Source organism: Laccaria bicolor, genomic scaffold (assembly GCF_000143565.1).
Source record: "Laccaria bicolor S238N-H82 LACBIscaffold_45 genomic scaffold, whole genome shotgun sequence".
Taxonomy (NCBI): Eukaryota; Fungi; Basidiomycota; class Agaricomycetes; order Agaricales; family Hydnangiaceae; genus Laccaria; species Laccaria bicolor.
The window spans coordinates 219,607-230,435 of record NW_001889916.1 but is presented as its reverse complement, the minus strand read 5'-3'; the positions used below and the strand labels follow the sequence as shown (position 1 = coordinate 230,435).

General features: G+C 43.0%; 1 protein-coding gene across 1 annotated transcript; it reads right to left on the bottom strand.

Annotated features, from left to right (window-relative positions):
- Positions 1 to 711: 711 nt before the first annotated feature.
- On the bottom strand, positions 712 to 2,893 carry LACBIDRAFT_332881 (uncharacterized protein; the record flags this gene model as incomplete). Its single annotated transcript, XM_001887419.1, has 9 exons — positions 712 to 918; positions 1,270 to 1,453; positions 1,481 to 1,699; positions 1,914 to 1,930; positions 2,036 to 2,262; positions 2,305 to 2,376; positions 2,581 to 2,582; positions 2,613 to 2,723; positions 2,841 to 2,893. The coding sequence occupies 9 exons, from the start codon at positions 2,891 to 2,893 to the stop codon at positions 712 to 714; spliced, it is 1,092 nt and encodes a 363-aa protein (XP_001887454.1).
- Positions 2,894 to 10,829: the final 7,936 nt, after the last annotated feature.

The following is a 10,829-nucleotide window of genomic DNA, read 5'->3' as shown; positions in this document are numbered from 1 at the left end:
TGTATGCAGTGTATTTATTAGAGATGACCTTTATCGGTAAAATCGTTAAAATTGAATTTTATATGGGTGAAATGGTTTCATCCGTATCACTGTTTGTATGGATGGGGGGCTCAGTGTTAGTGGGGTAAGGTAACTAATACTTGCACTCCCTCCCCCTCCCTCCCCCACTCCCCTATATCACTGCACTGTACTCCCTCTGCTCCCTCTGCCTCCATCACCCCCACCACTTCCTCTATCACTCCAACCCCTCCACAAATACTCATAGAGTACACTATGGATTAAGGCTACTCCACATGGTCAATTGTCCTATGTACCATAGAGCTACCCCAATGGGGCCAATGATATGTATACATTATTGGGCCCAATGGATTTGTTGATGCTAAGATGGCATGATGTGGCCCAGCAGTAAGTATTTTAATGGCACAGATTGGGTCAAATTCAATATATGGGTTTGTTCAGCTGAGAGCCATTAAAGACTTGGCAGCTGTTACTGCAGAAATATCTCTGTGAATATTTCTTTTCCTCTCATAGCATATGTGCATTCAATGCATGAGGATATGAGAAGAATAAGGTATAAAACCTATATTTAAATGCAAGTATATGTTAATTACACTAATATACACTTCTGCATACTTCTCTTTACTACTATTCAGCTAACTGTACATTTACACTAATATACACTTCTGCACACCTCTTTCTCTTCACTACCATTTAGTTATCCTCATCATCTTGAGCTTCTTCATCTAAACCTAAGTTTTCCTCCTCATCTTCATCTGATTTCTTCATCTCTTGTTTGTGGAGGACATACTTTGTGTGATAGAACAGCATGGTGTGTAAAAACCAGTTGAAATTTCCAAGTGTCATACATTTGAGAATTGATTGATATCCACCAAGCCATGCATTAAGTTGCTCACAAACCTAGATGTAATACAGTGTCAAGGTGAGATTGAATCTAAATAAAGTAATAAATACCTGTGTATTGAATGCTTGCTTCACATATGCTCTACCATTCTTATCATATGCCATGACTACAAGGTTTGGAGCAGATCCATCTCCAGGTGAGAGATTACAATATTTTTGGCATAGAAAGAGTTGCAAACACTTGACAACCTTTATCAATACAAATATAATCAGGTCTTGATTCTTCTGTTGGATAAACTTTTCCTAGGAAGTTTAAAATATTTGTTGGTGATTCTGATTTATCAAACTTTGTCCAAGCAATAATGACACCACAAGGTGCACAGATAGTTTCAACACAATAGAATCTACCTGCACGGAAGTAATTGGGGGCTTCTCATGGTTCTGCATTTGGAGCATCATGTTGTTGGGGATTTGGTCCTCTGCGATTTGGCTCCCAAGCATTACTCTCACCAGGGCGTTGTAACATCCAGCGAACTCCAGCTTGATTGTGACATTTGCTGTGCTTTGCACGTTTATACCACTCTGGTTGGTGCTGTTGACATGCAAGTGTCCTTTCTACTCTTCTGTTAAGTTGACAATGTTGGGAACCCAGGCAGCTCCATCATCAAACTGTGACTTCCACTCAGCATCCTTGCTCAAGCCCATAACTGTAGGTGTAGCATTGATGATAGCCTTAAGCTTCTGATAGGCTGACTGTAACCCAGCCTTATCCAGAGAAGCAAGATCTCCGTCAATCCCAAGATATTCTAACAGAAGTGCTTTGTTGGCACTAGAAAGCCTTCAAGGACCAGTCACCTCAGATCTACTAATAGATGATGCTCAAGACTGTCCACGAGAATCAGAAGCAACAGGCAAGGAGTGAGGAAGAGATCTTGAATAAGAGCCTAGAGAGACAGAGCACTGATGAAACAATGGTGGAATTGCAGAAGCAACCATTTGCTCATGGTCATATTTAAATAAAATTTAAACCAAGAATAGCCAATAAAACATACCAGAAGAATATGTGTAACTTTACCAATGTCATCCTCCTCCCAAATAACATCCTCATCATCCTCAACTACTACATTGTAATGGCCCATGATGGACCACTGCTTCTTATCCAAAATATACACACAATAATTGCGATCTGAGATGAAGCTTTATTAAACTTTGTATATTTATAGCTCTTGGCCACCTGTTTCAGAAGTGGGCCCAATGTCTCAAAACAGGGGGACTTGACATTTAGATGTAAGGTGGCATTGTTTATAACAACATCAGAAGGAGGTTGATGGACGATTGTGATATTAATGCGACCATTAGAAAGGGGTCTGACCTCTTGTGGTGCATCATAAATGGAGTCACCTATATTGAACAAATTTCCAACAGCACGCCCATGCAAAATACCCCCAGTAGTATAGGAAGACCCATTAGCAGGGACTTCTGTCTCAGGAGGTGCCAAATTGGAAAGATCAATATCTATGAATAGATCATAATAAATAAATAAAAGATTGAAACATGAAATAAAATATTACTCTTGGCCAAGGGCTCCTCACAACCAGAACCAGACTTGGCCTGATGACGACCTCTTGGTGGGCCAAATCAGATATCTTTCCCATCACTGCCCTCATCAACCTCATCACTCTCATCTCCATCTTCCTCATTGCTCTCCTCACCACTTACTTCTTCACATCCAGCAGTAACTTCTGGCTCACGATTGATACGAGAACAGCTGCTCGAAAGGGTAGGAGCAGGAGGTGGATAATTTGCCAGTATGCTTTGGGGGTGCAACAGAAGTACCAGCAGCTTCAAGAGCTCGCTCAACCCTATCAACATCACATTAGAAATAATCAAATAGAGATAAAAGAGCGTGCTTGCTGGGCACCTGTCATTCTGAATAGAACAGTTAGTATGCAAGTACTGGTATAAAACAGGCCACTCACCTTGCTTTTTTCCCCTTCTTACCGAGGTCTTTACCATCCCCCATGTAATCCATGTGGATTCCAGTGGATTCCAGTGGAGTCCAGTGGCCCAGTTGCTAGGCCAGATTGGCTTGCACAATGCCCAGTCCACTGGCCTCAAGTCCAGTCCAGTCCAGTCCAGTCCACTGGACTCTCACTGGACTACAAGCCACTTTCCTGAGTCCAGTCCCAGTCCAGTGGACTATGAGTCCAGTCATAGTCCACTGGACTCCAGTGGATTCCAGTGATTCCAGTGCATTACTGCTTATTAGTTATTATTATTAATTATGAATACTACAAAAAAGCGAAAATAGACTATGCAATACAAATATGAATAGAAGAGTAATAATTTACATATGCCTGCTACGTAAGTAGTAGGTTTTCTCACCCTTCGCCACTCAAGGATCGTGCGAACGTCACCTGACCATCTTTGCCCGTCACGTTACTCCACCTTCTAGTACTGTACTGTTGAGTATAGGGGTTCTTTTCTAACGTCACCTGATCGTTTTGCTCATCACATTGCTCCTTTCATCTCCGAGTCCTGTTGTTGGCAAGGCCCCGTCTGTTCTACCCCTAATGGGCATCGTCGTTCCATTATTGTAGTCGACGCTTTAAAAAGGAAATGTCTTCATTCTCTCCAATGACTACATGGCTTTTCTTTTTCATATCTGAGGGGTGTCTGTATGAGGGGTGTCTATATAGGAGTTGTTTCGCTTTCTCATATAAAAGGTTTCCTTTGAGTCCGGATCTTCCTTATATCACCCCATGCAAGCTACCGAGCCAGTCAATGCATTCTTGAATTTTCTTTTTGGAGAAGGGGGTGACCTCAGGAATTTTGTGTTTGAGTGTTGTCCCCTCGACGTTCTCACTTCCTTTGCTCAATCTAGTTGGTTGTGTCATGCGGCTGTTCAGTCGTATCTCAACGGACGTGTGCGTTTTTTTTAATCCTCGTTTGTGGTCCATGGTTAGTGACCATTCCTGTTGCTCGACTCGTCGCTGATGTTGAATTTTAGCTCACCTCGATGAGTTTCTGGCAGTTCTCGCTGAGTCCAATAGTGCCGTAATTGGATCCATGGCGTTGAAAATTCTGTTAAATGGCCGTGGTAGCAATTGGGTCCCTCGGGACCTTAACATTGCGACACCTCGAGCTGGTCTTCAAAGTTTTATCCAGCTGCTCAGTGGCCTTCATTTCCGGTTTTCTGGGGCTGGTGTTTTAAGAAGACAGGCCGCTGCTGCGTACACTCATTCCATGTATGTCAATCCAGAGGGAAGGACTATCACGGTCACAGAAGCGCATGGCCCAGATTCGTTTTTGGGTGTCGTCGTTGGTGCTGGTCAGACAGCGTGTATGAACTTCGTCAGCTCAGAGCATCTCGGCTGTCTTTATCCTACACAAACCCTTCAAAAGCAAGTATCGTACACATTCGGGATCCCACCTGCGTCTACCACCTATTTTGAGATGCTCAACAAAGGATATGTGATTTTTCAGGACTCTGCATATCATCCGGTCGAACATCCTACTTGTTGTCCTAACGCACAGCGAGAATTTTTTGGTTTTGTTGGCGTTGGCCTCTTAGAATGGCATGTAGGGAACGTGAAAAGCAACCTGTTAACTCAGAAGTACGATTGGCGTCTGGGCCGAAAATGTAAGAAGCGTGGTTGTCCATCCGCGTAGTTATATTTTGGTTATGTGGTTAGCATTAGCAATTATATTTGTTTGTTATGTTTGGCATTCTTGATGATGTGAACCAAATCTGAATCTTTGTTCTCTGACCGTCATGTCTTTGTCTGACTTTCACTTCAAGTTTAATGGCCACGTTGCTTCTGTCGACCTTCGATCTACTTCAAGGTCATTCGTATCTACTTCGGCTCTTACCCGATTTGGCCTTGATCTACAACAACGTTCGCATGATATTGCGGTGTCTGTGCAAATAGGAGAAAGCCGGTTGACATGCCTCATTTCTATGATACCGACAAATCATTTTACTGATTTTGATGTGATATTGGGGACCGTTTGGAAAGCTCACTTGAGAGCGTTGTGTCTCTCAATGTCGTTGGCTGTCCCTTCGACTTTTGTGAGTCACCTTATTGTCTTATGTCGGTCTGACTTAAAGTCGATTTTCAGGATGATGTATCTCGACCGACTGACGACGTATGTGTATTTGTTGTGGTGAATTGTTTCTTGCTCACTTGTATCCGCAGTCTTTTATTATTCAACATTCCGGTGCCGAGGTTTTGTGTCCGGTTGACCTTGATTCAAGACATTTGGGAAACAACAGGGATGAAGTTTCGCATTCGGAGGATTCTACCTCGACATTCGTGGAAACCCGCAATTCGCATTCGTCGGCTTCTGATCAGGTACACATTTTTGAGTTTTACATTTTGCAGACTCTAACCCATTTGTAAAGGCACACATTGATGTTGATGATAACATGTCTACCCTACACGTTTTAAATTCTGAAACTGAATCTGTTCATATGGCATCTGTGTTGTGTGACGAACGTTCTACATTGTTTGCGATGGGTCCCTCAACCACTGTTTTGGCGGTGGTCTTGCAACAGCATGGCATCTTGTGTGATGGACTCGATACGAAATCTAGACGAACAGCTCTTGTCCAACATTTTTTATATGGTCACTGTCACCGCCGTGCCTCTCTGACTTGTAAAAGTGTTGCCAAGATGTCAGGTAGCATGAGCAGTTTATCTGTTTCACTGTCATCTGAAATCTTGAGTCTCTATCATCAGAAACGCTTGTCTCCTGTCTTGTTTCGTGATCTTTGCACATTGTTGGGATTTAAGAAGAAACCTGGATCTCCTTTGAGTGGAGACGCTGAATACGTCGATTTTTATGAGGGCCGTTTAGCAATTCTGCACAATCCCAGGAATTTCTATCAATTGTCTCATTTTTTAAACGATTTTGAAGATATGGACAAGTCAACGTTGGTTAATCTATGTGGTGTACACGGGATCCCCTGTGATGGTCTTGTTAACGAACTTCGCAATCGACTGTTTACTCATGTATGCGAAGGTCGTTGTAAGACTTCTGCCAGTGAGGATACTGGCTCAGCACCTCTGGCTTGTGAGCGCGTTGTTGAAGAAATTCCTTCATCTAGCATTTCTGATTTTAGGACATATTTGCTTGCATCTACTGTTCACAAATTGAAATTGAAAGCTTTAAGACGAGTAGCGACAATGTACAACCTTGAATGTGATCATACCGATTCAGTCTCCAAGGTTCGTCGTGTCGTCAAAAAATTCATCGTTTCGTCAAACAAAGGTAAAAAAACTCTCGAAGCATGTGAACATCATGAGACGCTAAGCGACGCCCGGAGCTGTTGGCCAGAAATCCCATCCAAAGATTTACTCCAAAAGCTTGTGGAAGAATTCAAGTTAAACACCTTGTCGGCTTCTCTTGCATCCCAAACTTGTGCGTCCTGCGCTGAACGGACGTTAAAGACTTCTGCGAAAACCGTACCTTTATCTGATATTGATCTCGTGCTCTTGCGACGACCAGACTTTGACGAAATTAATGATGACGAACTCAGTGAAAATGATTCTGATATTGAAGAGACCGACGAAGTCCGTGATAGTAGGTGGCTACATCCTTCTGTGGCATGTCCACCTTTCCTGTATTCAGAGGGGCCGTTGAAAAACCTTTTGGTCGATAAAGATGGTGTTGTTGAAGTTGACGGAATTCCTACCTCTATGATTTTATGTAAACAGTGTTGGAGTGCTTTGCAGCGTGGTCAAATACCCTCTTTGTCTATTGCCAACAGACTTTTTATTGGCGATGTTCCCGAAGAGCTTAAGGACTTGACGCCCATCGAAGAATCAATGACAAGCTTATGCAGAGCTCGCACTATCATTGTGCGACTGAAAGGAGACACCCGCAATGCATCCAAAGAGGACTATGGTTCAAACTCTAAACCAGTTCATCAGAGAGGAATGAGGGGCCATGTAATAGTTCACCCACAACGTCCAGATATCGTATCAGAACTCCTTCCACCCTCCATAGAGGACATTGTAGCCCCCATATGTGTAATTTATACAGGTTCCAATGCGCCAACAGCAGATTGGATAAAAACAAAAGCAATGCCATTGGTTATTCGAGCTGATAAAGTGCGGCGTGCCCTGCTGTGGCTGAAAGCCAATAATTACCTGTATCGTAATATAAGAATAAACAATCAAGTTTTGGATGACATCGCCAGGCTTCCTGCTTTGCCTTACCATGTTGAGTTTTCAGAACCGCACGATGAAGCGTTAACGACAGGATATGTTGATGAACATCAATTTGATAAACGTCCTCGTGAACAAAGCAATAATGATGTCCCTTTTGAAGGCGTGCTAATAGCCAACGTTGACCCAAAGGCTTCTGCACAGGAACTCCGAGCTGCCGCGCTCCGTCATTTCACAGATTCCACTAAATCGTATTTGGAGATGCCACACGGACCTGAACCTGAAAATGAATTTTGTAATCCAACGCTCTTCCCTAAACTTTATCCAACATTGTTCCCCTATGGCATCGGCGGATTTGAGGACCAACGACGATTGGTATCTGTGTCCTTAAAATCACAAGCTAAACATTTTCTAAACCTGACGGATAATTGTTTCCAGACTCACCATTCTTTTGTATCTCTTGTCTTCAATATACTGCAACGGCGTCAGGTTTTGTGGCAATCTAGTGCGAAAGTAAAAAGATGTGATTTTCATCAAACTGCTGAATTATTTGCTGGAATTTCTCCAGAAGATATTGAGACGGTCACGAAGCGTTTTGCACGAGGAGACGACCGAACAGCTTACACTGATAGTGAACGCCGCGTCCTCCGACTTATGAAAGAAGTCAAACTTGTCAATAAACATGTTCCCGGATCTAGTGCGGCGCGGCTTGCAATGCGGAATGAAATTCGCGCCCTGATGTTATCGCATGGCTTGCCTAGTTTTTTCATCACCATCAATCCCGCCGACATATACAATCTGCTCGTTAGATTTTTAGCAGGTGAAGAAATTGATCTTGACAATCTATTACCCGAAAACGTGCTGGGGTACTGGGAACAGTCCGTCCTCATTGCGAAAAACCCCGTTGTTGCAGTGAAATTTTTTAATATCTATATGAAAGCTTTCATTAAGTCGATTTTAGGATATGACCCTGAAGCAGGCCATGTCAAGTCGGGAGCATTGGGTGTTGTCAAAGCATATTATGGGTGTGTCGAAGCACAGGGACGAGGTACTCTTCATTGTCATATGCTTGTATGGATTGAAGGAGGTTTAGATCCCAATCGACTAAAAGAGAAGTTGACGCGTGATCCTGGAGGCCTGTTTGAGCAACAACTAATCGCGTACTTGAATCAAGCCATTCAAACTTCTGTCCCCCCTTGTGACGAGGCCGTCCCTCCAGACCCGTTCAATCACTTTCATCCGTGTTTAAGTCGAGGTCCTGTACGGGGTGCAAACGAATCTGAAGACGCCTTTGAACAGCGGCATAAAAATGATCTAAGTCGTCTCGCAGAAGCCTGTCAGCGTCACTCCCACAAGGCAACATGCTATAAATTGTGGAAAAGGCCTCCTCATGAGAAGAAATGTCGATTCGAGCTTGACGAATCTAACAGCACGATTGAAACAACCGTTGATTCAGAAACTGGCGAACTCACAATGCAGAAAATAGATGGATTGGTGAATAATTTCAACACAACTATGTTGGAAGCCATTCGCTGTAATATGGATATCAAGTTTATAGGCTCTGGTTCGTTGGCGAAAGCGGCGTTGTATTATATCACAGACTATATATCAAAATCTCAATTAAAAGTTCATGTAGCCTTTGCGACATTAGAGGCCGCCATGAGAAGATGTGGAACGACTGACAGTGAGGACAACGATGTTGTTTCCAACGCTAGAAGACTAATAACGAAATGTGCAAATGGTCTGATTAGCCTTCAAGAACTGTCTGCTCCTCAAGTGTCATCGTATGTGTTAGGATTCGAAGATCATTTCACAAATTTTGAGTTCCGGAATTGATATTGGCCTTCCTTCGAAGCACATATTAACCGCCAACTTCTGAGCCCAGATTGTTACTTTTCGACTACATCAAATACGTCTCCAGTTGCGACAAGCGCCATTCATTCATCTGAGCTACCTGAATCATCGTCTGTTGATGATGCGGAAGACGAATACATACGTGTGACCATGAATGACGAAGGGGAACTAATCAGTCGTGGAAACCAGGTTGCCGATTATGTGTATAGAGGTCAGCCTTTAGATGGGTTGAATCTATGGGAATTTGTATGTCAAGTTGAAAAACGGAAAAGGGGGAGTAGCCGTTTACCGTCAGTAATAGAGTCTGATCAGTCGGATTCGGACGATGATTTGGATGATCACGAAGACTATGCCGACGTTGATATATTAACCGTATCAACGCGCAAACGACCTGTTGTAAACCTTCTAGAACAACACATGGAATTTAAAACTCTCGAGTTGATAGTTCAACATCCAACCGGCAGCTTTGTACCAGTGCCTATTGGGCCATCTCTTCCTAGGCGAGATTCGACTCTTGAAAAAGAAAAGTACTCTCGACTTATGTTGTGTTTATTTAAACCATGGAGAAATGCTAGAGATTTGAAATCCAATCATACAACTTGGCACGAATCTTTCCAAGCCTGGAAAATGTCAGCTGAATACGCCAATGAGATCGATCAGATATTAAACAATATGAACCTTGCAAATGAATGCAAGGATAGCAGGGATAACCATTTCAAGAGTCGAAATCGGCAAATCACCGAACTCATATCTGAAAACGTAATAAACGAGAGTCGAACGACAGAAGACGATGAACTCACTACAGGGATAGACGAAGAAGCCTTGCACGATCTGCTACAAGACATGAGCAATAAGAATGCCAGGAATTTCGAGGGAGATGACCCTGAAATTGCAAGTGTCGTACAAAGTCTTGAACACAATGGGTTGCTTACCGCGGAGAATAATAGTGAGATGGTCGACGTCGAAGGTATTATCGAAGAAGTTGGAAGCGACACTGATTCATATGAGGCGGAATGGAAAGCGTCGTATGATAAACGAAAGGCTATGTGGAAACAAAGAGAAAGGTTGCAATCGTGCGACCACGCTATGGAAACTAACTTACCGGCAGATGCGCCCTTTTTAACGCAAACTACACAGCATCGGATGCCCCAAATTGTCAATAACGCGGCCACCTCATCACCATTCGCTGGACCTTTGAATGAGCCGAATAACCATATTGGTGTTAATCATGTAAGAAGTCTTGAGCCAGATGATTTTATTGTTAATTGGCGTTTGAATGAAGAACAAGCACTTGCCTTTAAGATAATTGCGAACCAGAGCTTAAAATCGAGAGGCTTTGAAGATCCCCTGAAGATGTTTCTTTCCAGTCCCGCCGGAACTGGCAAAAGTCGAGTGTTTAACGCTCTCAGATCCTTTTTCGAATCCAAAGGCCAATCTCGTCGGTTCCGTGTCTGTTCATATATGGGCATCGCCGCGAGAAATGTGGGTGGGATGACGCTTCATGCAGCCTTGTGTCTTAGTCAGAAGAAAGGTGGAGCTAAATCAAAGGAAAATTTAATATCAATGTGGAATGGCGTGGATTTTCTTCTAATTGATGAGGTATCTATGATCAGCTGTGAGTTTCTATTGCAGATTAGTGACGCTCTATCAAATGCAAAAGGCAACTCACTTCCGTTCGGAGGAATTAACGTGATCTTCGCCGGTGATTTTGCACAGCTTCCACCTTTCCAAACTAGACTTTATGCCAATGTGACATCGAAATATAAAATGGGTACCACAACAAAGGAACAAAAAATGTTGGGTCGTCTCTTATGGATGACAATCGATACTGTGGTGGAGTTAAAGACTAATATGAGGCAGCAGGGAGATAAGAACAAACATTTCTCAGAACTTTTAAGTCGTCTCTGAACAGGAAAATGCAACGAAAGCGACTATGACTCTT